This window comes from Dromaius novaehollandiae, chromosome 22 (assembly GCF_036370855.1).
Source record: "Dromaius novaehollandiae isolate bDroNov1 chromosome 22, bDroNov1.hap1, whole genome shotgun sequence".
In the NCBI taxonomy this organism is placed as follows: domain Eukaryota; kingdom Metazoa; phylum Chordata; class Aves; order Casuariiformes; family Dromaiidae; genus Dromaius; species Dromaius novaehollandiae.
The window spans coordinates 11,004,608-11,029,326 of record NC_088119.1 but is presented as its reverse complement, the minus strand read 5'-3'; the positions used below and the strand labels follow the sequence as shown (position 1 = coordinate 11,029,326).

General features: G+C 60.5%; 2 protein-coding genes across 5 annotated transcripts in view; both read left to right on the top strand.

The window, feature by feature from the left end:
• ZNF385C (zinc finger protein 385C) overlaps positions 1-24,719 on the top strand; it is a 43,327-nt gene that overhangs the window by 4,027 nt on the left and 14,581 nt on the right. The window contains exon 1 of one of the 3 annotated variants that reach the window (XM_064524771.1): positions 5,970-6,423. The exons of 1 other annotated variant lie outside the window; for it this stretch is intronic. In XM_064524771.1, the coding sequence (XP_064380841.1) occupies positions 6,414-6,423 (10 nt within the window). In that variant the 5' untranslated portion in view covers positions 5,970-6,413. Of the gene's footprint in view, positions 1-5,969; positions 6,424-12,916; positions 13,099-24,719 lie in introns of those variants that run through there. One more of the 3 variants, XM_064524770.1, reaches the window with a different exon arrangement.
• On the top strand, positions 13,113-23,086 carry C22H17orf113 (chromosome 22 C17orf113 homolog). Of its 2 annotated transcripts, none has more exons than XM_026115768.2 (3): positions 13,113-14,273; positions 17,631-18,259; positions 20,402-23,086. In XM_026115768.2, the coding sequence occupies exons 2-3, from the start codon at positions 17,741-17,743 to the stop codon at positions 21,932-21,934; spliced, it is 2,052 nt and encodes a 683-aa protein (XP_025971553.2). In that variant the 5' UTR covers positions 13,113-14,273; positions 17,631-17,740; the 3' UTR covers positions 21,935-23,086. The 2 variants fall into 2 exon arrangements, with proteins under 2 accessions (XP_025971553.2, XP_064380837.1); XM_064524767.1 differs by having other exon boundaries at positions 14,820-18,259.

Genomic DNA, 24,719 nt, shown 5'->3' with positions numbered 1-24,719 from the left:
CCTCCCCAGCTCCTGCAGTAATTTGTTTTTTTCCTGCTGTTGGGACTTTTCTGAGGAATCTGGCAGGGAAGCTAAGGGGTACAGCTGGCCCGGGCGACGCGCTTGCAGCGCCGGCACGCCTGAGCAGGCCGCTGACTGTAACGCCGGCTGACGGGATTAGCTGTAGATATCAAGGAAAAAGAACAGTTGGGAAGGCGAAGGAGCGGCGGGGAAGGGCGAAAGCGGGTCTCGCAGGCGGAGCCGTCGCACTTGCCCTCGTCTCCGTCCTCCCCCTCGTGCCCCGGCTGCTTGTCCCCGTCCCCCGGGGGCTCCTCGTCTGGAGGTCGCAGAGACCCGACGCCTTCGTCGCACCGCCCAGGCTGCGGCAGGGTGGCGGGACAGGCTGTGCTCTGGTTTTCCCAGGGTTTTCCTTGTTTTGTTTTTTCTTCCCCCTCTCCGTGCGGTTGCTTTGGGGGATTCTCATCCCATTCTCAGAAAATAACCTGGGTCAGATCCGAAGAACCTGGAATTTGAATAATCTCTCGGTTGGGGAAACTTGGTGCTTCTTTGCATCTCGGAGGTGCCTGGTGGGATCGGGTGTCATTGGAAGAAGTTGTGGAGTTGTACGTTTTTCTGTTCTTCTGCGTATTTTGGGGTTCATCCCTCCCCGTCGTCCTGTGCATTAGGACGGTCCCGGGGGTCCCGACGTGCGCGGCCCCTCGTGCCGGCTGCTGCGCCAACCGCTCGAGAGCAGCGGCCCTTCCCCGAAAACAGCCAAGAGGAGAAGGGGTTTACCCGGATCACAGAACCTGAAGGAAGGGCTGCATCCCGCCAAATAACCTTGCTATGACAAAATCCATCCCGCTTTGGGGGGACGCCCCGAGCAGCTCCGTGCCCCGTGGGGAGGTGCGGGTGGAGAGCAGGTGACTTCCCAGCTCCGAGACGGATGCTCCCCTTGCCTGGGAAGAGGGTGGCCAGGTTGCTCCGAAGGCCGTGCACATCCCAGCCCTCCTTTTAGCACTGCTGGCCTGGTGCTGGTCCATTAATCCGGAGAAAGCTGTTCCCTTTACAAATCCCCTGGAAATCCCCCATTAACTTTCACCCCTCCGCAAAAGCCCTGCTATTCAGCTCATCATGGATTAATAACTGCATCATAATTAATCTCTGATTTTATTGAGTCAGTAACTTCGAATGAAAAATAAATCGATCAGCTATTAACTTTTGCTAGAAGGGTTTTCTCTGCGCGGCGCTTCCTCGCGGCGCGTTGCCCCTTGCCCTCTGCACCTTGGGATTTCGGAGGGTTTTTTTTTTTTTTTTTTTTCCAATTACACATTTACTTTAAGAAACATTCTTAGAACTTAAACTGTTGTTGAAAAAGCGGCGCGGAGAAGCTTTTGCATGTGCCAGTGCAGCCGGGGAAGGTGGTGGCACGTCGCTCCGTGTCCCCAGACGTCTAGGGCAGCGGCCGTGGGGAGAGACCCCCTTGCAGCGGGCAGCTCCCGGCTGGGGGGAGTTTTGCCTCTAGAAGACACCAAGTTGCTCAGAGATGTGCGTGACTTGGGGATGAGTTGGGAATCGGAAGGTAACAAAGTAAGGGGACCTATCTGAAGCATGATATATTTTTTCCTTTTTCCAAGCCTTTCTCCGTGACTCGTGGTTTAGGTTCCCACCTGACTTAAATACTTGGAGCAGCGCTGCGGGAAGGCGTCCCGCGGCCCCAGGAGCGCGCGGGGCGGTGCGGCACGGCCGGCAGCTTCGTGCAACGGGGAGGGACCATCCTGGGAGGGGGCAGAGCGAGCCGCGACTTCTGGGTGCGTGGCCGGGTCCTCTGCGGAGGAGCGGGGGGCTTGGGGACCGCGCGCGTCTGGAGAGCGGTGCCGCCGCGGAGGGATGGGAGAGCGCGTGGAGGTCGAGGCGGGTGGCCGCGAGCTGCAGTGAGTCACCGGCACCGTGCTCGGGGCGTGCTGTACGTGCGGGATGTCACCAGCAGTGACTTTTTCCCCCAAAACCTGGAGGAAAACGCCTCGTGTGATTTCTAAGCACCCTGTTTGGTGAGCCGCTTGTCCTTAAACCTGGATTTTGCTGTCATTTTCTTCCATTCAGTTTGCCGGGTTGCAACAGCAGCGTTTTATGGCCACTTAGCTCAGGGATACATCACACGTGACCTTAATTAGCGGCGGATTAAGAGCGGTGGGGAGCAGGCGGTCGGCGAGTATTTCGGCTTCTCGTGTAGCATCAGCTCAGCAGATTTGGGAGAGGAAAGCTGGGGTTTAAGCGGAAAAAACGGGAGCTGCTGCAGGTAGCAATGAGTGCGTTGGGCTCGTTATCCGCCCGGGCAGCGGGGCCGGTCCCGGAGCGGGGGGGCAGCCGGTCCTGTGCCGAGCCCGGGGCAGCAGCAGCCCTTCCCGCGGGCTCTGCTCCTCTCCCCTCCCTCCTCTCCGTGCCGCTGCTCTCTGCCTCACCTGCTCTTCGCACGCCTGTGCACATGTGTGTCTGCAGGAGCAAAGCGGGGAAACGAGGGTTTAAAAATAAAACGGGGAGGGAGAGGTGGGTAGGACTGAGCCGAATCAGCGCGAGCAGAGATTTGTGGGTAGTGCAAGGCTGTCACTGCGATTTAGGGTCGACTGGTTAAACTGTTTTATGTTCCCAGACAGTAAGTCGTAAGCAATATAAAATTTCCTATGAAGAGATGATCTTCCCCGGTCATGCTTTATGTCATTTTTCTCAGGGTGATCTCTCCTTTTTATAGCACGATGCTACTGCAGCATGTTTACGCGGAGGGGGAGGCTGGATCCCGGCGATTTAAGCAATCGCAACAGCCGCAGACCTGGGGTCCGCGGGCTCCGGGGGCTGCTGGGGACAGGGGGCTGCCACAAACCCCCCCGCTGCGGCTGCAGCCACGTTTTGCCGGCAGATGCTGGTGCTCCAGGGCTGGGGGGGGAACGGGGGCCGCCCGGCCGCCTCTCATACACCGAGCAGCCGGCGGGGCCGGTTCCCCTGTGCTCGGGTGCTGGAGACGGAGGCGCTTCCCAGGCCCCGGCAGCGGGAGGGTCCCCGGGAAAGACGGAGCCGAGCAGGAGATATATAACATATACATGCATATTGGGACGAAGGATGAGAATTTTGAGAATGCAAATTCAAACTGCTTTTTTTGAGGCAAATCTTTACTAAACCGGGAAAATAATGTTTTAACTGCTTACCCTGCAACAGAAAAGGCCCCTAATTGAGTAGCTGCTGTTTAAAGCTGAGGCTTCTCGCGGGAATTAGCACTCGAGAAAGGGCAAGGTGGTTCCCCGCTCCCGAAATAGCTGGGGTTAAAGTAGTGCAAAAGAAAAACTTAGGTGTTTGCTAAGAACCAAAATAATAGCCAGCAAGACGAGACCAGACCTCTCCTTCGTGGGGAAAACTGAGGTTAAAGCCCGCTCTGCCCCACGGCACCGCGCACGGGTGTCTCCTCCCCGGTGACCTCCAGCATCACTGACGCAGGCGACCTTCCCCCCGCAGATGAGCTTCGTCCGTAGCTCCCCTAGTTCCCTTTGCTCTTTTTAGATGAGTAAAGCAGAATTTTTCAGCAGGAATGTGTCTTTTTTTTTTTTTAACCACTAGATATCTTTTATTGCTGAGGAGGGAAAAAAAAATAGGATTTTCCCGTTTTGCTTTGTTTGCAGAAGGAACCTCTGCTCGTCTCTGGCCGCCGAGCGGTTCGGCGGTGCCCGGGGTGCACCCCGAGGGCTTCCCGGCCGGGGGGCTCTGCCGCTCCGCTCGGGTCCCGGTTTCCCGGGCGTTACCGGGAGGACTGCGGGGGCCGATGCAGCCGGCCGGGACGGGCGCCGACGCCGTGTTTGGGGGATTGCTGCTCTCCGGGGAGCTCGGGGCGCCCTCGGGTCCTGCCCGCCTGCAGTGTTCGCTGCTGTTTGCCCTGATGCAGCATCGGGTGGTGCTAGCGATGCTGCCGGCAGTCGCGCCGAGGTGGAGCTGTAGAAGCAGCACCTCGGGGGCTGTTTCCCTTGGGGAGCTGCGTTGCAGAATCTCAGCTCTCGCCTGACGTCGCCTGCGGCTCTCGGGGGGGAGAGGGCCGGGTCCCGGGGGAGCGCGCGCAGCGAACGCCGCCGTCTTTGTGTGGGAACCCCCCGGGGGGACGCGCGGCCCTTAAAATATGTTATCTTAATCCCGAGCAAATGCGGGAGCAGGAAAGGTCAGCGCCCGGCTTCCTGGCCTGCCGGGGATCAAACACTGGCGTTTTGTTCCACGCCTGAGCCGTTCCGCTTATGACGGTGGCTCAAATTACAGAGCAGAAGGAAAAACGATACGCCTCCCTCAGGTGTATCGGCCCTGATCCTATCTGGCATCTTTCGCCCCCAAATTATACCCTAAATCCTCCATGAAAAAAGTCAGCCAGAAAGGGCCTGGCAAGGCTCGCTGAGCCGGGGACGGGGAGCTTCCTGCCCTGCCTTTGTTCCTCTCCCTCCCCTCCCTTATTTGTGTGTTTTTTGCCAAATTCTGCCAGGGTTTGCTGTGCTGCTGCCTGCCCCCCTTTGGGAAGCCAAGGCTGGGGCAGGCTGTCCCAGTTGCCTCACAGCCAGCAGGAATCTTGGTGTTGACTTCAGTAGGTTTCAGAGTAAACACTCCATGGAGGCTCCTACTGCATGGCATCCATCTTTGCAAAGTGTCTGAGTAAAATCAGAGACTTCAGGGGGCCTGGCAAGCCCATTGCTGGGGCTGCTGGCGCCCGGAAAATGGCGGCAGGGCGCAAAGCTGGGATGTGTTTCCCCCGGGAACGCCGGTCTCCCAAGCAGCTTTCTCGCGCTCCCCCTCCTCTTCTCCTCCCTTTCTTTGAGCCGCCGCTTGCCTCCGTTTCAGACGCGTCTTGGGCAGACGTGCCGCAGCAAGCCGGGCAGCTCCCACGGCTCGTAGGTGTGCGAGGGCTTTTTGTTGTTTTTCCCCTTTCGCAGCTGCGCGCGGCGGTTTCGCCTCCGCTGGAATGCGAGCGCGGAGCCCGCGGGCAGGGAGGCTGTGGCAGGCCGGGGCTCGCGCGTCCCCCCCTCGCCGCCGCGGAGGACGGGTCTCGGGGCGGCCCTCGCTGCCGTCCCGCTGCGTCGCGCCCTTTTCGCCTCCGCTCGCAGGAGCGCCACGCCGCCCCTGACATTAAAGAAATTAATATTAAGTTTAAATAGCCTGCCGGGGGGCCGCTGCCGGGCGCCGGGGCCAGCTGCCGCTTCCAGATTAGCAAGTGCCCGGCTAAACTTACCGCCGCGGGGGCGGCCGGGCCGGGCTGTCGCGTGGCTGCGGCCCCCCGCGCTCTGCCAGGGCCCCCGACGCGCCTTTAACGCCTTTTGCATCTCCGCGTGGGCGTTTTGCACGGGGAGGGGGGGGTTTAGGGTTGGTGCTGGACGTGCCCTGCTCTGGACGTCGCTCCACATCCAGCGGGGCCCTCGGGAAGCAGCCCGGCCTCTCGGGGTTTGCATCCTTGCTTCTGTTTTGCTCTTAACTGGAAGAGGCAGGTTTCTCCCCAGTCCTTTGAACCGTCTGGCTGGAGGAAGCGGTTTGCGTTGCTGCCTTTCGGCCGCGGGCCGCGGGGCGGCTTGCCTGCTTCCCTCCCTCCGCAGGCAGCTTTTAATCGTTGCTCTTTCTAAAGGACCCTGCGCAATCGAGTGGCGGCATCACCTTCCCGGGAAGCTGCCGGGGCCCCAAGCTCGGCCCAAACATCCTAATGGTTCAGGAATGCTCAATTATCTCCGCTTTTGCTGATTAAAATGACGGGGAGGAAGGCCAACCCTGCGCTTCAGGGCTTCGGGGTTGGCAGCCCGCGGCTTCGCCCGCCTCCCCGTGCCCGCGGGTCTCCCCGGCGGAGCCCCGGTGCCGGCGCGGAGCTGCCCCGCGCTCGGAGCATCCGCCGAGCCCCTCCGGCGCCGGCCGCGGGATCCGGCCCCTCCGCGGCGATGGGCGGCGGGACGAGCCGCGCCGCGGGTTGGGGGCCGCCCCGGGGGCGGGCGCGGGATTTGGGGGCGCGCGGGAATTCCTCCCCTCGGCTCAAAGTTTCTGGCGTTGGCAGCTCGGCGCTCACTTAGCGGCAGGCTGGGAGGGCGCGCTCATCCCCGCCGTGCTCCCGGGCGAGGAGGAGGAGGAGGAGGAAGGGGGCCCCGACCCCCTCCCATCCCATTGCCATGCTAATGCCCGGGCCGCAGCGGGAGCGGCTGCGGCGGGCGCTTTCCCCTCCGCGCTGCTGATTGGGCCGCGGACGGCGCGGGAGCGCGGCGCTCGCCTCCTCGGGCGCGGAGCAGTCGAGCATTAAGCTTTTAATTGAGGGATAAGTGCATCGGCCCCGGCACGGGGGCATCGGCTGCCGCGCCGGCTTCGGAGCAGGCGGCTGCGCGAGCCGGGCGCCCGCGGCGGGGAGAAAGCGGCGGCGCGGAGACGAGGCGGCCGCATCCAAAATGCTCCTCGGTAAGCGAGAGGCGACTCGGCCTCCCCGGCGTGCGGGGCGACGCGAGGCCGCGCCGGTGCCCTTGGCAGGTCGTAACGAGCCGCCGGGAGAAGGACGTCGGCGGAGCCGGTTCCCCGGTGCGAGCGCGGAGGGTCGGGTCGGGTCGGAGCCCGGGGCAGCTCGCGCGAGGCGCCGGGTTTTGGCCGGCTTCGCGGTGGCAGCGGCGGCCGAGCGCGGCAGGAGGGCGTTTGCAGAGTTCCTTGAGCCGAGAAATTTGAAATAAATCACGGTGCAAGTTGTTCTTTTAGCAGAAGGAAAAAAAAATCTGATTGCCTCTTAATCTGTGGTCGGCTCTGCCGAGGAAGCGCAGAGGGGCATCTTCTTCCCCTTCGCAATTTTGGCCGAAGACTTGGCTCTGGGTTAGCGGGGAAAGAATTGCTCGGGGCTGTTTGCTGCCGGGAGGGAGCTACGCGGTGCTGGCGGAGCCCGGGCGGGCGAGCGGCCGCTGCCAGCGTGCAGCAGCGCACTGACACCGGGCACCTGCGGGTCCCCTCTGCCCCGTCCTGCGCCCGCCGCTGCCCTGCCGTGCTCGGTCGCCGGCGTTTTCCTCCTTCCCAGCAAAGCGGAGCCTTACTGCTCCTTCTATTTCCGTCCTGCTGGAAAAGCCCGTTTAAAGAGCTGCTCTTTTGCTTTGAATTGACTGAGCCTTGGATCGTGGACCCGCACGACAGCCCTCCCCTGCCCAGCCGCGCGCAGCCTGTGCCCCGCTCCCAGCCTCCTAATCCCAGTTACTGGTGGGATTCAAGCTGAGTTGGATTCACTGCATCTGATTGATTTTTCCCAGGGCTGCAAAGAGGAAGAAACAGGTTGCACGCTGACACGGCTTTATTTTGTCCTTGCTTTTCGTTTGGGGGTCGGCTTTGACTTCGGTGCCTCCTCGGGCTCTGTTTTGCCTGCTGCGCCCACCACGTCAACGCTTCGTGCCTTTCGCGTGAGACGGGGTTGGGTGGGAGAGCCGCGGCGGCAGGCGGCACCGCCGAAGAAAGCGCAGTTAAGGCGCTCGCGGGGCCCCGCGCTGCTGGTTTGCTGCTGCTCCTCGGCTGCCTGAGGCTTCTCGGCTTGAGCTGCGGCAGCAAATGAAGTGTGACGCTTGCTCCCAGACCCGTTTCAGGCGCGGAGCTGGGGCTGGTAATTTCGGTGCTTTTATTTTCATCAGCGCTAACTTTCCCCCACGCTGTTTCGGGAATGGCATGGCGTTGCGGGAGGCATTCGAGAGCAGCTTTTCCTGTGATTTCCCTGCCTCTCCCCCGTGCCGGCAAACGCGGAGCGCTGGGCATGGCGGCGGGGGCTGCTCCACGCCCGCGTGCACAGACATCCGTGCGGGTCCGTGTCGCACGCGCCTGTGTGCACACGCGTGCGTGTCGCGCCGCGCTGCAGGCAGCGGCTTGCTGATGCCTGGTTGCGCGAGAGCAGCGAGTCCGGGGAAATCGCGGCGGCTGTTAACCTGGCGCCTGCCGGCTCTGGCTGAGGTGCTCCGGTTTTCTGACCTCCAGCCTTGCCTGTCAGCTGTCCTTCGTATGCCGCTTTAATTTTGCTAATAGTTTGAAACATAATCTTTTCCCGTGAGCTCTTTCCCCGTGTTCCTGGAACATGTAACAGTACTCGGGATATTTATCTACAATACTTGTCAGGCAAAGCAGGTTTAAAGAAAAAAGCAGAGCTTGCTTTTAGCCTTGCGGTTTCAAATATGTGAGAAATGTTGTAAAGCCACTAAAGCTTTAATTTTAACTCCAAAATGCAGCATGGACATAAATAGATGTGTTTCCATGTGTGTATGCGTATGCACAGAGATATAAATGCAAACCATACCCATTGTCAGAGCAGAATACGTTATTTTACGTTGCTCTTTCTTGGTCTCTTGTCTTTCTGCTTTGCCTCTGTGGAAGTTTTCAGACTCCCATCTCAGATGGCGAAGCCATGAGAATAAATTCATTCCCAATAATCTCTCTCGAAATGAAATCTCGCCGTTGCATACGGAGTTGCATCCGTGCAGAGGGGTTTTTTGGCATTCCTGGTGCCGGCTCCGCTGGGGAGCCGCGAGTGTCCGAGGAAAGCCTGGGAGCGATGCCGGGCTTGGGAGAACGCTTGCTGCTGCAGAGCGCATCTGTGTTTTGGTTGCTCGCTGGCAAGTGTACGATGTTGTCTTTTTTTCCCCTTATGTTTTAAACGCCTCTTCAGGAAGAAAAGTGGAAACACCACAATGGCCTGAATTTCAGTAAATATGGAATGGAATTTGTTTGGAATAAAGAAATGTTATTTTCCTGAGACGCTGTAGCTCCACAGTCCCCATCCTTAATACCGTTATCAGTCTGGATGCAAACGGTCCTTATTAGCCCAATGTGCCTGCTAACGTCCGAGTCCATAAACACAAAACTCTCACAATTCCTTCCCAGTGCACAAGCGATTAGGTGAGTTTAAACAAGGGTTTCGTATTCCTTGTTCTTGTTGGTACTTGTCAGACTGTTGCGGTTTTACCGACTTAGGACAGCGGTGGCAGCGCCCGCGGCCGAGCGTTTGTCCTGCCTGATGTCCCCGGGGCCTGGGCTGGCTGGGACCGCTGCAGGCGGAGACCGCCGGGGTTTTGCTCCTGGGGCCGGGAAGCAGCCGGAGCCCGGGACGTTGCAAAGCCCCTGCCGTCTCCGGGCTGCAAATCGCGGGATGGTCTCGTGCTCGAGTCGCGATGCTGCTTGGGGGTTGTCGTGGTTAGTCGGGTACTTGGTAACGCTTCTTCTCTCTGGAAGAGCGATACCTCGTTATACAAATCCTCCTCCCATGCGTCTGCAGAAAGGCCTGCAGATGCAATGGTTTCTCAAGTGCTTTTGGGTGTCACAAAAAGCCAAAAACTGCTGCTCCCTCTGTTTTTGCCTTACATGGCCTTGGTTTGGATTTCCAGATGAGATTAGCTGCCTTAAAAACCTGGGTGTGTTGGTCTCCTGCCGTTGGCAGGATCTGATGGGAAGTGAGTTAACCTGGATGCGTTCCCGGCACAGCAAGGACATCGTTTCTGTCCTAACTCTACTGCTGGATTTGGCTTTGGGGCCTCTTCATCAGATGGATGGTGGAACTTGGCTATTTCTGAGGTTGTTTTGGGTGAATTTTCCTGTAAATGCAGCAGTTGCTTTTATTCCAAGGGGGCTTACTCTTAGAAATGTCCTGGGGAAAACATCTGCTCACTGCTTTCAAGCATCACGAGCATCCTGGGGAGGCTGTTGAGCTGGCAGCCCTCCGACAGCCTCCCCTTGGAGTATTTTTAGCCCAAGCAGCCACCTAATCCTGACCTCCAGCATGACGTGGGCTGGACGGTTTTGTCATTTCTGCATAAAGCCAAGAGTATAACTTACAACATTTTTTTTCTAAACCATTTTTAATTACTCCTCACCTTACTTGAGTAATGGATTGCTAACAAGTGTTTCGAGCAAATGTGGACTTTTTTGAAGTTTCTGTGCACGTGATGCTCCTAGCAGCCCACTGATGGCTGCCTGGCCGATACCTTAAGGATACCGTTAAGGCTGCAATCACCGCCGGGGACTGGGTGTTCGGCAGCTTGCTGCCTTCTCCTTCGCCCTGAGCGGGGTGGGATGTCCGGAGAGGCCGGCTGGCTGTTCTCGCTGTTCCCCTAAGTGACTCTATTAGCACGGTCTGGGTGGGAGTGGTGGAAACGACAACGAAATACTAGCGGTAGAAAATAAAAAACTAATTAAAAAATAATGACAGATGTGTGTCTGCTCCCAAACGCTGGGTATGACCAGTCTGGCTTCAGGGCAGGCGCCGCGGAGGGCTGCGTGCGGCCGCCAGCGCGACACCCCGTCGCCAGCGGGAAGGCGGCCGGGGGGGCCGCAAAGGGCTTTGACCTTTGCAAGATTTAGAGGAGAAACGGAGATGTGGATGGCCTGGGGTTTGCATGCATCCCCGCCTGCATCCCTGCGCGCTTCCCCTCCGCGGCCCGTCGTCTCCCTGCGCGGGGCTCGCCGGTGCCGCGGGGCAGCAGCGCTCGGTGGCTCCCGCCGAGGGAGGAGGGAGAAACGTGTCTCTGCGCGGCGGAGAAGGGAGCCCCTGAATTTGCTCCAGATTGCTTAGTTCACTGGAACGGTGCAAAAGCAGCAATTTGAGCATCTTTGCTGCCTTTTAATTTCCGTCAGTTGCTCCCTGGCCATAATGAATTGGACTCGGCTGTCCTTTTTATGGCTTAAATGATGCCCAGAATAAAGGCTGAGCCCGACGGGCTGCGGGGGGGCACCGCAAAATGCCCATTTTCAGGTAATCTGCTGGCACAGGGGGAGGGTTAAAATTAAACCTGGAGGGCAGGTGTGCTCGGTGCTTGCGGACGCGGGAGGGAGCGAGACCTGGCAGAGAGGGGGTGCAGCGAGGCTCCCCGTAACCTTCCCCATCGCTTTGCAGCGTTGTGGCTGCCGCTCCCCTGCAGCCCGGTTTAAAAATCTTAGTGCATAGAAGAGAAAATCCCGTGGATATGCTTGGGCTCAAGGATTTAATATCTTTCTGGGCAATGCAGTTGGGTTTTCAGGCTCTTCTGCTCAACTTTCTCACGGCTGCAAAGAAAAGAGGGAAAATCCAGCCCCGGGGTTGTGCTCCCTCCGGGCCAGGCCGTCGCCTCCGGGCGCTGGGTCCTCGACGGCCCCCGCGGTGCAGCCGGCCCCTCGTGCCGCGGGGCGATGAGCGGGCTTGCACGGCTAGCTCATCTGCCTGCGGGGCTTCCGAGGGCTGTCGTGGGGGGGGGGAAAGCAGCAATGATTAAATCAGATCAAGACTTTTGTTGCTGCTGAGGAGCAAATATGAGTATTTCCCTTTGAGTTCCTTTAGAAAGCGTCCGACGTGCTCCAGGGAAGCAAGGGCAGGCGTGCTCGCGAGGGTCAGGGCTGTCCTGCAACCATCCAAAAACCCCGGTGAAGGTGATGCTTCCAGCAGAAGCATTAACTTGAGCAAAGCTGTTTCTCATGAGACAGGTTCCTCTGTGCTCCCCTGCCGTGCTTCCTCTGCCGGGTCGAGCGGCGGTGCCCGACCGTGCCGCTTGCAGGCTCTGGTATGAGCGATGCAGATTTTGCCCAGTGCACGCTTGTTTTTCAGCTCTCCGCGGCCTTCGTGTGCCCCAGCTCGCCTCTGCCGTGCGGATGAGCAAAGCGCCGCGTGGCTCCGGCCTCGGCTGCGCGCGGTGGGGATGCTGCTGGCTCGCGCCCGTACAACTCCCGCGACCGCTCTGCCGCCGGGGGGGCTGGAAGCAGGGGGGCCCAGGAGGGAGCCGGGACCGTGGCCACTCGCGGGCTGCTGCAGGCAGAGCCCAGCCGCTCGCCCGCCTTGCAGAAGCCCGTGGGCTTTTGGGACGGCGCGTAGCCAGAACGGAGCCTTTTCCCTGCCTCCCGGGGGAGCAGGGCGCTTTCCTCGCCCGGGAGCCCTGGCGGGTGTCCGTGTCCTTGTTGAGGTTCCCCCGTCTCCCGGGTTGCTCCTGCGAGGCTGCAGCCGTTTGGCGTTAAGGCCGATGTGTCCGGGCGAGGGGGTTACGCCGGTGCCGGAGCTGCACGTAGCAAAAATGCGAAGCGATTAGCGGTGCCCCCCGCTCAGCGCCGGCGGCTGGCAGGTGACCCGGCACCTGGCCGCTGCCTTTCATCCGCCGCCGATGCTTATCTGCCCGCCCGGCGTCCTGCCCTGGGCCGCTGCTCTGCCCTCCTCCTCCTCCTTCTCAGGGCCTTCCTCCGCCCCGGGCTCTGACCTGCTGCAGCTGCTGTTTTCCTGGCCGTTTTGGGTAGCAATATCCAGAATAGCTTTCTGGGGGGGGGTCTTGAGAAGAGCAGCCTCAGCCCTGGCCAGCTCAGCCCTAACTACGCCTGTGCCTAAATTCGGGGAGCCCTGGCCGGCCCTTAGCAGCGATGGGGCTCCTGCGCGCGTGCTGCTGATCCCGGGTTTCCGGCTGCACCGCGAGCCGCTGCCGTCGCCTTTGCGTGCGGCGTTTCACTGTCCTGCCCGCCCCAGCCGCTGCGTCTCGTCTTGAGCCGTTTTGCTTCCCTGCTGCAGTTTTGGGGGCTTTTTTTGCTTTTTCTTTGCATGGCTTTCTGGCAAGTGAGAGTTGTAGGAACCCCCACTTGTATCTGTTGCTGCTGAGAGCAGGAAAACGGAGGGAGGGACGTGCAGCGCCCGCCTGTGCCCAGGCACCCCGTCTCCGAGGCTTTGTGCGGGGCGGGCGCCAGCCTTGCCCGGCCGGACCCGGCGTCCTCGGCTCTGGCCGGAGGGGACCCGAGTGCCCCCCGGGACGGCTGCTCCCCGCGGCACGGGAAACGGGGAGCCCCTGCCACCCCGGGGCCACCACCACCGCCGGCCTTTGAAGTCCTGCTGCGAGAGCCGCGCGGGGCTGAGCAAGCCTCGTGTCAGAAAACTGATTAAAAACGCTAAGTCCTCTTCCTTGCTGGCATTAGCACAAGAATAAATAGTGCATATTTTCACCCTTGAAATCCCCGGTCTCTGGTTTCACGTAGCTCCTGTTCGCCTTAGCGCTGGGCCGAGGGAGCCAGGCAGGAATGTCCCGAGCCCAAAAAGGAGCCTCTTGCCCCGGGATATGTCATCAAGAAGCCTAAAGAGAGGAATTTACTCCGGGGCCCCCTCCCCTGTGTGGAGCCAGCCAGAGCCAGGTACAATGCAGGTCCTAATCCAGGCGCATTCCCGTCCCCCGTCTGGGGCCGCACCGGGCGCGGGTGACGCCGGGGACGAGCGCGTCGTGTGGGGGGTCCCGGGGGTGTCGCGGGCAGCAGTGCTCCGCGGGACGTGGGCGTCCTCGGGGTCTTGGTTTGAGCCGTGCACAGGGGGAAGGCGTGCAAAATCTCGCTTTTGGAGGAGGTTGAGGGGCTCTGACTTGCACCCGAGTTTAATGTTGAATGGAGTTTGTGTGCGGAGCCCTCCCGCTTGGAGTGGGCGCCCCTGCCCGGGGGCACAGCGGGTGCCGGGAGCAGGGCGCAGCCGCGGCGGGGGCCCCGCGGGGACAGCACCGGGCTGGGCTGCACTTAAATCAGGTTCAGCTCTGGGTTTTGCAAAAAGCTGGTTGCGTGCAAAAAGCAGACGCGGCTGCAGAGCTGCTTTGTGCCGCTCGAGGGGTGCGGAGCATCCGTCCCGGCTCCCTGCCCGCTGCCGGGAGCAGCGCCCGGCCCGGCCGGTGCGACGGCTTCTGCGCCGCTTCCCGCTGCGCGTGCTCGGCCGAGGGCTGCGGGGCGGCGAGCTGGGTGCCCGGCGGCCTGTTTGCGCCGGCCTCGGTGTGAGCCGACCAGCGCGTTCCTGCCGTGCTGCAATTTTGGGGAAAAGCGTTGCAGTGAGGGGGGGAGCATGCAATTTTCTTGCAGGGCGCAGCTCGCCGCGCGCTCCCCACGCCGGGCACCGGACCCCGCGGCCGGGCCACCGCCACGCGGCCTTTCCCGTCCCCGGCCGCCGCTAGTGGCCACTGCCGCCGCCGGCTGCCGGAGCATCCGCGGAGCCAGACAGTCCGCGCAGCAAGATGGCTGCTCCCGGGCTCCCGTGAGCGCGCGGGGCGCCCGCCCGCCCGCCGCAGGCTTTGTTCCCGCGCCGGCCTCGCCGCCCCGGGCGCCCGGCCGCGGGGGCTGCAGCGGCGTGCCGGCCCCATGCGCCCAGCGAGCCGCTCGCCGGGGTCGGGGGGGCTCTCGGCGCTGCTTTTTGAAGGGGGGAAATTTTTTTTTTGGCTTTGTTTCATTGGGCTGCTATTTTTTTTAATTTGATCTTTTCCTATTTAAAAAAAAAAACCAAAAACCCGGGAAGTTTGCGAGCCCCTCGGCCCCGAGCTGGCGGCAGCGCTGGAGCGGTACGTATGTGCAGCGGGAGGGCGCGGGCCGAGCACGCCGAGCCGGGGGGGCTGCGTGGCGTGCCGCCCCGCGCGCTCGCAGCGCCTGTCCCGGGGATGGAGCCGGGCGGGCGCCCGAGCGACGCGCGGTCTGGGCTGGGGCTCGTCCGTCCGAGGCTGCACGTCGGGGAGAAGCTCATCGTCTTAAAGAATAAACGCTGCCCAAACTTCCCTAGAGCCGGCGCTGCTGCCCGGGCTGAGCGAGCCCCTGCAGGGGAGCAACGCGCCGAGGAGCCGGGAATAACGCTATTGCCCGTTTCCCAGCTGTTTCCCCCCAAATACTGCCTGCTCCCGGAGGAAATGCAGCCACGCTAATGCCCCCGGTGCGGGGAGCGAGGGGAGAGGTGCACCGCGGTGAGGAGGCAGCCGCAGCGGGACTTCATCCCTGCGGGATGGGACGGGACAGGACGGGACGAGCCACTTTGGGGCTGCTGCCCGGCGCCGGCTCGGCCGAGCCTGCCTGCTCCCTGCGTCCCGGAGACTAACGGCTCTCTCTTTCTCTCCAAGGCAGCGCTTTTGATGGAGCGAGTCCCCGATGCTGTTGTAGGTGGGAAGGGCTGTGGAGCCGGTGGTCCGCGGGGAGGGACGGGAGCCCCTCGCCCCCCGGGTGCTGGCGGGATGCAGGGGCTGGGACAGCCTGGGCGAGTGCAAGAGCAGGCGGCATCCCCCCGCTGCGGCCCGGGCTCCCTCCGGCTGTCCGGAGCGCTTGGAGCTGCCGGCGGAGGAAGACCCCGGGAGAGGAGGCTGCAGCCGTGCCCGGGACCCCCGGGTCCGCGCCCTGGGCGCTCGTGGCTGCATCGTGGCGAGGAGGTGCTGCCTCGGGCAGGCTTTGCTCTTGCAAGCAAACCACGTAGTTGCATTAAAGAGAGTGAAGGCAACACGGGAAGGGAATCCACGCTCCTGCTGCACGCCTTGAAAGCTTAGTGTTCCCTGTGGTCCGGAAGAAAACTCCCATCTGGGCTGGAGTTTCTCTTCCTTGGACACACGTAGTGGCTGGTTGGAGCCAAGCGCTGGGCTTGCGCCGTCCTCATCCAGCCTCCGGTGCTCCTGGGACAGCAGCTGGTCCAGAGCACCTTGACGTGCACCCAAAGACGCCCGGCGCCCCGGGATTCGGGCTGGACCCTTGGGGCACCGGTCTGTGCCCAGAGCGGGTCGTTGCCGTTCCCGGTGCGAGCGGAGAGGCGCGGGACCCAGCGTGCCAAGGGTGCCGAGCATGCTTGGTCCGAACGGGCTGCGCGGGGCAGAGCCCCTCTGTGCCGCCCAGCCAAGGAGCCCGTGTTTGCCGTCACTGCTGTCCAGGCCCTTCATGGTGCTCGATCATGGAGCAGCCCTGCCTCAGTTTACCCAGCAGGTCATGACTCAAAAAGAGCTGAGCGTCCTCAGAGCATTATTCTTCTGTTTTCACTCCCGGGAGGTTCAGTCCCGCTCCTCTCTGCTTGCCGGTGAAGCCGTTACCTTGGCCGTGGCCTGGGGGACACCAGGACATGTCCCTCTGGCTCCCCATCCAGGGCGCTCCCGGGTCTTCCCGCCCCGGATGAGCGAGCTGCTGGTACCGTCCGGGCTGTGCTCAGCGTGCCCGCAATGTCCCCGGCCACGCCGTGCCGTGCAGCTCTGTGCCACCATGTGCAGTGTGGCTCGGAGCTCACTGCGCCCGCACGGGAACCGTCCGGCCCCCGGGAGCAGATCCCTGCAGCTCTGGGAGTCTGCGCTGCTCTGACTCCTCAGTCATGAGGTTCTCATGATGACCGTGGTAACGGCTTTAGTTCTTGGGGGGGTTTGTTCTTAAATCCCTTGCAAGTCTCTCAGTGAGTTATGCTGTGAGAATTTCCTGTCTTGCATTGGTGACTTGCTGCTGAATATCCTTTTTTTTCCCTTTTCCTCCTTTTCTCGGTTCTCCCTCTCCTTCCCCACTCTGTGCTGGGTTCTTCCCATCGCCTTTATCAAGATGAAGTTTGGTTTTTTTCGATCCAGTTCATGGAAGAATGCAAGGATCGGGCTGAGTGGGGCTTAAGTGTGTGCATGGAGTTTAGTGGGTGCTTAAATACTTTTGCTAACTGGTTTAGATGTGCTTTGTAGTCTCAGAGTTTCAGTAGATGCTCTGGGAAGTCCTGGCTTTCCCTCTTCCTTCATGGAGGGTCTCTGGCAGCAGCTTTTGGCCTCTTCCATGCAGTCCTGGAGAAGGCGGCTGGCCGAAGCAGGTGCTCGGTGTCCATGCCCCGAGGCTGTTGCGGTCATGGGCAGATGCCACCTTCCAGATGGAGATGAACCTGGGATCTGCTGGCAGGGCTCAGTGTGCAAGTTCTCCCTTGACTTCTTCAGTCGTAATAGTTGAATTTCGGGTTGTAGGTCTCTGCCAGCCCAGCTGGCTTTGACTGAAGCAGGAGGGGAGCGGTGGCACAGAGCAGCTTTTCTGGGAGATCAGAGGAGCCTCTGACATCCAACAGGAATAACATGGGTCTGGGCCAGGCTGGTGGGCAGCAGTTGTGTTGACCAGCGTGTGCTTTGCAGAGGGCACTGTCTGTGCCTTTGGGAAGCCAGCCTAGACATGGCAATTTCCCGAGATAAGGACAAGCAAGGAAATAATGACAATACGCACATGCATGCGCGTGCGAACCCAGGCATGTGTCCTTGAGCTGGTCCTCGGCCTTTAAGCCATCCGCACTCAGCCCAAGGCCTCTGGGCACGAGCCATGCACAGCAGCGAGAGCCGCTCCCTGGGGCGTTGTGGAAAGAGACCCAAAGGCAATGCGAGAACCTGCCTTTGGCCCCCTTTCAAGGCGCTCCAAGCCCGGACGTGTCCCACCAGCTAGAACAAGGTTTCTAGACAGACGTACGGGAGTCTGGGGCCCGCTGCACCCCAGGGAGTCCGGGAGCGATGAGTGAGCCCCGGCAATGCGATGCATTGGCCGTCCCTGGCTGTCTGGAGAATCAAGTGTTTTCTCCTCGTGGGGCTAAACACTCTGATTTTTAGACGTTTTGTCAAAAAAAACAGTTTTGGACCTTCCATATCTTCCGAGCATCAGCCGCAGCATGAAGGTTTGGTCTGATTGGAAGTGAATTTAGACAACCCTGTAATTTAAGAGAAGGGCCATGTGCGCACGTTAGTCCCACCGCTGGTATCTGGAGCTGCTGATGACGGCAAAAGAGGAGCTCGGCGGGAGGTCCTCCCGCAGCGCTGGGGCTGTGGCACTGTCCTGCCTCCTCGGAGCAATCCTGCCAGCATCATGCCATCGTTAGCAGACAAGAGTAAAAAAATCAGCAAAGACTGAGGTTTGCAAGGGCCCTAATCCCTTTCCCCTTGTGTCTCTTTCATCTCCAGTCGAACCAGGAAAGTGGTAATAGACCTTCCTTACTAAATTAAATGTAGAGGCTGCTCTCCAAGGAAAGTTTCGGTTCAGCCGTAGTGTTTGATTTCCCAGCCACAGCAGTATGGTGCCTCCAGGGAAAAAGCCAGCTGGGGAAACGTCTAATTCCAATAAAAAGTGTAAGCGCTATTTCAATGAGCACTGGAAGGAAGAATTTACCTGGCTGGAGTTTGACTATGAGAGGAAACTCATGTTTTGCGTCGAGTGTCGCCAGGCGCTGGTGAAGAACAAGCACGGTAAAGCGGAGAACGCCTTTACCGTGGGCACGGACAACTTCCAGCGCCATGCCCTGCTGCGGCACGTCACCTCCGGCGCCCACCGCCAGGCGCTGGCCGTGAACCGGGAGCAGCTGGCCTTCGAGGCGCGCGTCCACGGCCGTCCGGAGCTGCACTCGGTCATCAAGGTGGAGGTGAACCCCGCCAAGATCGCCGTCCTCACCACCGTGTACTGGATGGCCAAGGAGGAGATCCCGGACGAGAAGTGCTCCTCCCTGCTCGAGTTCCAGAAGTTCAACCTGTGCCAGGCGCTGCTGACCTCCGAGCACAGCGACTATTACCAGCCCAGCAGCGTCAGAGAGATGCAGGTGTGTATGACGGAGGGGGGCTCTGGCCCGCTTGGGGTCTGCCCCCAGTTTTGGGGGCCTGGCCTTGCCGTTGTCCATGACCTTGCCGTTGTCCATGACCTTGCCGTTGTCCGTGACCTTGCCGTTGTCCGTGGCCCTGCCGCCCCATGAACCTGCTCGGCAAAGCGGTGTCTATGCACGCGCAGGAGCCCGGGCTGGAGGGACCGGGTGCTTTGCAGCACCGTGTCACTTTGTCTCGCATCAAGCATCGCTGGTGTGCACGTGGGTGCTCTAATCCCGTCAGCGGAGCCGGGCGATTCACCCGCTTTCCGCTATTTTCGGCAGAGGCTGAAGGCAGCTTTCTCCAACGAGATGCCATGTTTGTTTTTCAGTATGGTGTCGTTCCATGGTTTGACAAACCTGGAGCACCGAGGGCTTGGAGATGGTGACGGGGTCCAGCCTCGTGCTCGCGGCCGGGAGCCCTGGGCTCGGCGCCGCTCCGGGGGCGTGGGGAAGGGAGCGTGGGGGGATCAGCCTTTCCCGGGAGCGCTCCCTCCTCCCGCTGTCCGAGCACGACAGGCTTCGCTGCAGGTTGATGGTGAATATTGGAAGGATAAAAGCTCGAGAGTTCAATTAGCCCATGAGCACTGTGGGTTTTTCCTCTCTTGCCCTAAACGGAGCGATCAGAAAGATCAAGTAGCCAGAGAGTTTAGAAAGGATTTTCTTAATTTTACAAATGCTTCATGCCTGTTAAAATTGAATTAATTTTTTAGTGAATCTTGGCCGTTTGCCAGTCATTTTAGATATATAAAGAGCCCTATTTTACTGCAGATAGACTAAATCCATTAATTAGATTTCTCAGCCTGGAGTGCTACTTGCAGCGTTTGTGCACACGGAGGAAGTTTTCCGTTCAAACCAGTGGCATTTTAATGAAATGGGTAAAATGGAATAAAGCAGAAGGATGCCATGATGTCTCTTGCTGCTCCTACCTATGCTTTGTTTTTAAAGCGTGGAAGTAATTGATGAAATTATAACTAAAGCAGCAAGTTTGGGGTATCCTAATTAGCTCCCAGCACAGACAGGGTCTCGGGAGCCCCTGTGCAAAGGGGGAAGGAGAGGTTCAGTTCTGCTCGGGAAATATCTGCTGGCTGTTGAGGGCGTTTAAGTCCTACTCGAGCCCGTGGGGTTTAGCCGTGCTTTGCACTGGGCCTGGATTTTGGTGCTTTCCTGAGCCAGAACCTTAACTTAATGTTTTGAATGCAAGCGAGGAAAAGAGGAGGGAATATATTCATTTGCAGGAGGGAGCTGACTTGTACGTACAACTTGCGCAGCATTATAGGGCCAAAATTACTTTTGAGATCTGTGGCCACAACCATAATATAAAATACTGTTGTCGTACTATTCAGTGTTTGTGGTAGTTTCAGTATTACAACTATGCGCTTTGATGGAATAGATGGAAAAATGAGACCCAGCAAGTTCTGAACTGATGTGGTAGGACGTAGAAGCATTTAATGCTTTTAAATAAGGTTGGCATGAATACCCTTCTTGGCTCTTTTCCCGTGAAAGTGGGTATGCTGTAGTCCAGTGTCAAACAGCAGTGACCATGGGCATGCTCCATGTTTTAAGCTACAATTTGGGGAAGCATTTTGGCTAGGAAAGGGTGCTAGAACATTTTTAACTTTAGGCATATGTTCGAAGATGAAGTTCAAAAGTACCTCTGTCCCGTTGACTTTCACCAGCTCCTAAGAAACGTCGGGGGCAGAAAGTAGAACTTGCCAACATCTAAAATCCGGTTTTGAGGACAGTTTATGTGCGCTTGAATCTAAGCTCCTTTGGCCGTTGGGGGTCTTTGCTCCTAAGCCAGCGAGCAGCTTTTTGAAACGGGAGCCAAAGCGGCTTCTCTTCCCGGTGATCCACCGCTCGGAAAACGCGCATCAGGTGTCCGAGTCGCGCAGCCGCTCGCGAGAGCTTCCCTCGTGCTCCGCTGGCCGTCGACGGGCCGAGCGCGTGCTCGGGGGCCGTTCTCAGACCGAGGGCCTCGGGGAGCTCCCAACGGGGCTGCCGTGCGGCTCGCCCTGCTGCGGATGCCGCGTGTCTGCTGCGTGGTTTTGAAGTTGGTTTGTATTTCTCTTTCCCTCCCCTGCCCGCCTCTAACCGGCCCAGGCGGCGATCGCCAAAGTCCTGCACAACGAGGACAGGCACAGGATAAAGGCGTCGCCCTTCGTTGGGCTGGTGGTGGACGAGACGGTGGACGTCACGGAGCGCCGCAGCCTGGCCGTGTTCACCACCACCGTCTGCCCCTGCAGCGGGCAGACCTCGGCCGCCTTCCTGGGGAGCTTCGAGCTGCCCGCCGGCGAGGCCTCCACGGCGGCGGGCAAGGTGGGCGAGGTGGCGCGCTCCTTCGGCATCCCCGCCATGAAGATCACCTGGCTCAGCGCCGACAGCGCCTCGCTGGTGGCCGAGCGGCTGAGCGGGGCGGGGACCGCCCTGACGTCCCTCTGCCCGCTCCTGGCGGAGATGCACTGCCTCTCCCACGGGAGCAACCTGCTGCCGGCCGAGAGCCTCGTCACCGTCGAATACCTCCAGAAGTACGAGACTACTGTGGATGCCGTGTACAGGCTCTACTCCCGCTTCAAAGGGGAAAGCAGCGGCCTGCAGCAGCTGCGGAGCGTCCTGGACCGCTGCGGGATAGACCTGGAGAGCCCCAAGGCCGTGCACTGGACTTCTCTCTTCCCAGCCGTGGAAGCCCTCGACGCCTCGTGGCCCACGCTGGTGCTGCTGCTGGAGCGCGAGGCGGAGCGGTCGCCCGCGGCGCTCGGCCTCTGCGAGGAGCTCAAGAAGTTCCAGTTTGTGGCCTTCACCAAGATCCTCCTGGACGTCCTCCCCATCTTCCAGAAGCTCAGCCGCTTCTTCCAGATCGACGACTTGGACCTCTCCATCCTCAAGCCCATCGTCTCCGCCACGGCCACCTCGCTGCAGGCCCAGAAGAGCGCCAGCGGGCAGAACCTCCAGGAGTTCCTCGACGAGGTGAACGAGCACCCCCAGGGCGACCGGGAGGGCGAGAGCCGGCTCTGCTACAAGGGCGTGCAGCTGGCCAACTGCTCCGAGGCCCACCTGCAGCGCTTCCAGCGCCTCAAGGAGAGCTACCTGGAGAGCGTGCGGGGCAACCTGCTGCACAGGTTCCCCAGCGGCGTCCTGGAGGCCGTCAGCTCCTTCTCGGCTATCTTTAACCCCAAGTGCTACCCCCAGGCCCTGGAGGACATCGGCAGCTACGGCGTCAGCGAGCTGAACTTCCTCTTGCAGGCGTACTCGCGGGTGGTGGTGAGCGAGAGGGCCCTCGGCGACTTCCCCCTCTTCAAGCGCGTCGTCTTCAGCCTCGGCCAGCTGTCCTTCAGGGACCTCTGCGCCAAGCTGGTCTACAGCAGCTCCGAGATGCACGAGCTCTTCCCGGACTTTGCCGTGCTCGCCGCCATCGCCCTGGCCTTGCCGCTGGGCTCCGTCCTGGCCGAGAAGGTCAGCCGGGGCCGGGAGCTCCTGAAACGCGGGCGGTCGCGCCGCGCCAGGGACGAGGGGCTCTCCGACCTCATGAAAATCGCCATCGACGGGCCGGCCGTCACCGAGTTTGACTTTGCGCTGGCCGTCGAGTACTACGAGAGCATGCGGGAGCCCGGCTTCCTCGTGGCGCAGGTGAAGTGAGCGGCGGCGCGGGAAGGCGGATGCGGGCGGCGCGGCCGACCCCGACGGCGATGCGGGCGCCGGGTGGCCGAGGGCGACCCGCTGGGTGCTGGGAAGAAGAAACGGGACCCTTTCACCGGGCTGTGGGTCCCGCTTGCGCCCCTCCTTTCGCCCCGAAACGCGTGTTTGCGTTGCTGGAATTGAGAGCCCTTGGGGGAGGTTTCCTGATGGCTTCAACCACGTTCTTCAATTCCAAATTGTGACGAGTTTTTCCCAGGGGAGATGAAAGCAAATCTTCTCGCGAACTCGGATGTAACATTGCCTTTGCACAATGACACCCAGCAGCTTTTACTTAATACTCTGCAAAAATATCTGATTTTTATTATCTCGGAGCCTCGAGAAGGAATGCAGAAACGGCAGCATATCTTTCTAGCTCGGTGGCAAATCCAAAAATGCCTGGCAGTGTCTTGTTGATATTCCTTGCACACAGCACAAAATATTTTTAGTGTTGGATCCAAGTCATGAGCATTTCAAAAGCAAGTCATTTAGGGAATGATACTGTAATCACCAAGGAAATAGTAACTTTTAAATGCATCGTTGTGTATATATGTGTATGTACATATATAAATATATATATAAATATATATATATATATATATATAAAAGATCTATCCTAACTTTCCTAGTGTTTAAAGTACAAAGATATCTGAAAGGACCTTTTGTTTTTCTTTGCAATGACAGAATAAATTATAAACAGGGGTCCAAAAAAGAAAGCAAAGAGAATTCCTTGTCTTTTCAGAGCAGCATCGTGTACCTAAGCTCCCTTTGCAGTATAAGCTCTCTGCAGTCTTGCAACCAAAGAAAGTCTTTTAACGTTGACTTCTGGGACAAACTTGAGTTCTGTTTAGTTTAGGGGTGTTTTTTCCCCCCTTTTAAACGTTCCCTCACCGTGGAGCGATCGCAGCCTGCTCGAGCGGTGTGACGGGGCGACGCGGAGGGCGCGAGCGCCGTGGCCGAGCCTGGACGGGGTGTTGCATGGCGTCTTCTGCGGTCCTTCGCGGGCTCCGCTCTGGTTTGCTCCGAGAGGGCGGTTCTCCGTGGTTCTGTGGGGTGGGATGAGGAGACCCTTCCTACTGATCTCAATTTGCAATAAAGTCGAAACCTGAGACTGAAGCATCATGTCGTTCTCGTGCTCCGGCACCTGGCAGAGCCCGTCCCTCCGCAGAGGCCGCGGCGTCGCCGGCAGCACGGAGGGGCTGGGGCCTCCACCGGCCGCGTCCCGGGCTTTCGGTGGCGGCGGGCGACGTCTCCGCTCCGACTCCTCCGCTACAGGGCCGGGCGCGAGCCGTAGCCGGGACCAACGTCCCGGTGTTAGCGTCCGGTGCCGTTGGCTTATTTCTTTGGTCGCGGGGATCCTCCCGACGGCGCGGAGACGTGTCCTAGCTGAGATCCTTCGGCTCCTTCCCTGGTAAGTTCGCACCGTCCTGCTGATGCGGAGGCTGCGTCCAGCAGAATTTAACCCAAACGTCCGTGCCGGGATCGCGCGCGTTTCTGCGGTGCTGCTCCGGGGCTCGGCACCGGCTGCCCTGCGGCAGCGGGGCTTTGCTCCGTGCCACCTCGTTCTTCCAAGCTGCTCCAGCACCCGAAAGCCGTTTCCGCGGCGGGCAGGCGGGCGCGCGTGGCCGGGTCGCTGCGGTGGCATCGCGCCCCGAGGGCTCCTGTCCGCGCCGGAGCGTGGAGACCTTGTCCGCGACGGCGAAAGCCCAGATTGCTGCGCTCGGGGCTGCTGGCAGGCGACTGCCGCCGTCCTGCGAGCTGCGTCCTTCGCTCTGCCCTGGGGCCGGCGGTGCCGGGCGGGAGCATCCCGTGCCGGGCAGCCTCGCTGTCCGTGCCGTGCACGGGGAGGCTCGGAGCGGCGAGGGCAGGATTTGGCCGGGGAGCGTTGGCCGCGTGCTCTCTCCGCGGGTTCCCGGGGCGGCCGGAGCCCGGCGCTGCGCCCTTCCCGGAGCCGCAGCCTTTGGGGTCCCAGCAGCGAGTCTGGAGGAAGCGGAGGCAATTCCGCCGGCGCTCGGCCGGAGGAGACGCAAGCTGCAGAGCCCCGGGAGAGGGATGCGCGACACCACCGAGGTTTGCTGAGAACGCCTACGGCCGGCGCGGGAGCCGCGCGGTTCCTGTGCAAACAAACAGCCCCCGCCGCCATCTGCCCGCTGCAGCCGGCGCCAGCTGCTCCTCCGCGGCGGCTCCGCGGCGGCGTCTCGTGACGGTGGGAAAAGCCCCGCAGCGGCGGCCCTGCCGCGTTCAGAGGCGCCTTTCTCGGAGGCTCGGGCGCCCGTCGCCTGCGAGCGCAGCTCCTCTGCTCCGCAGGCCCCGGGGAGGGTGGCGCGAGGGGCGAACGCAGCCCTTGTGTGCAGCGCCGTGCGCCCTTGCTGCACCGCGGGCGCTGCGGGACGGAAGGGGCTGCGCCTTCGGCCGGAGGCGTCCGTGTGTCCGAGCGGCAGCGGGGCAGAGCCCCCCATGCTGGGGGTGGGATGCTCCTGCTCCGCTTCCCGGCTGCGGGGAAAAGCGCGGTCGGCATGGCAGAGCCCTGGAGCGCGTCGCTGCCGAGCCGGGTGCGATGCCGGAGCGGTCCCCAGCCGGGATGCGGCGCCGGGATGCAGCACTGCGCCGCCCCGCCCGGGATGCTGCCGTGCTCCCGCAGCCGCCCCGGTCGCCGCCGATAAGGTCGCGTCATTCTATCCGGGGCTCCGCCGCTCCTGCCGAAGCAAATCCCCTTAATTGAGTGTCTAATTAATACCTAAAAATACAG

Excerpts from the sequence above, each read along its gene's own strand:
- C22H17orf113 (XM_026115768.2), top strand. The coding sequence starts at position 17,741 with ATGGTGCCTCCAGGGAAAAAGCCAGCTGGGGAAACGTCTAATTCCAAT. Across the intron at positions 18,260-20,401 it reads GCAGCGTCAGAGAGATGCAG|GCGGCGATCGCCAAAGTCCT; the intron begins GTGTGTATGACG and ends TAACCGGCCCAG.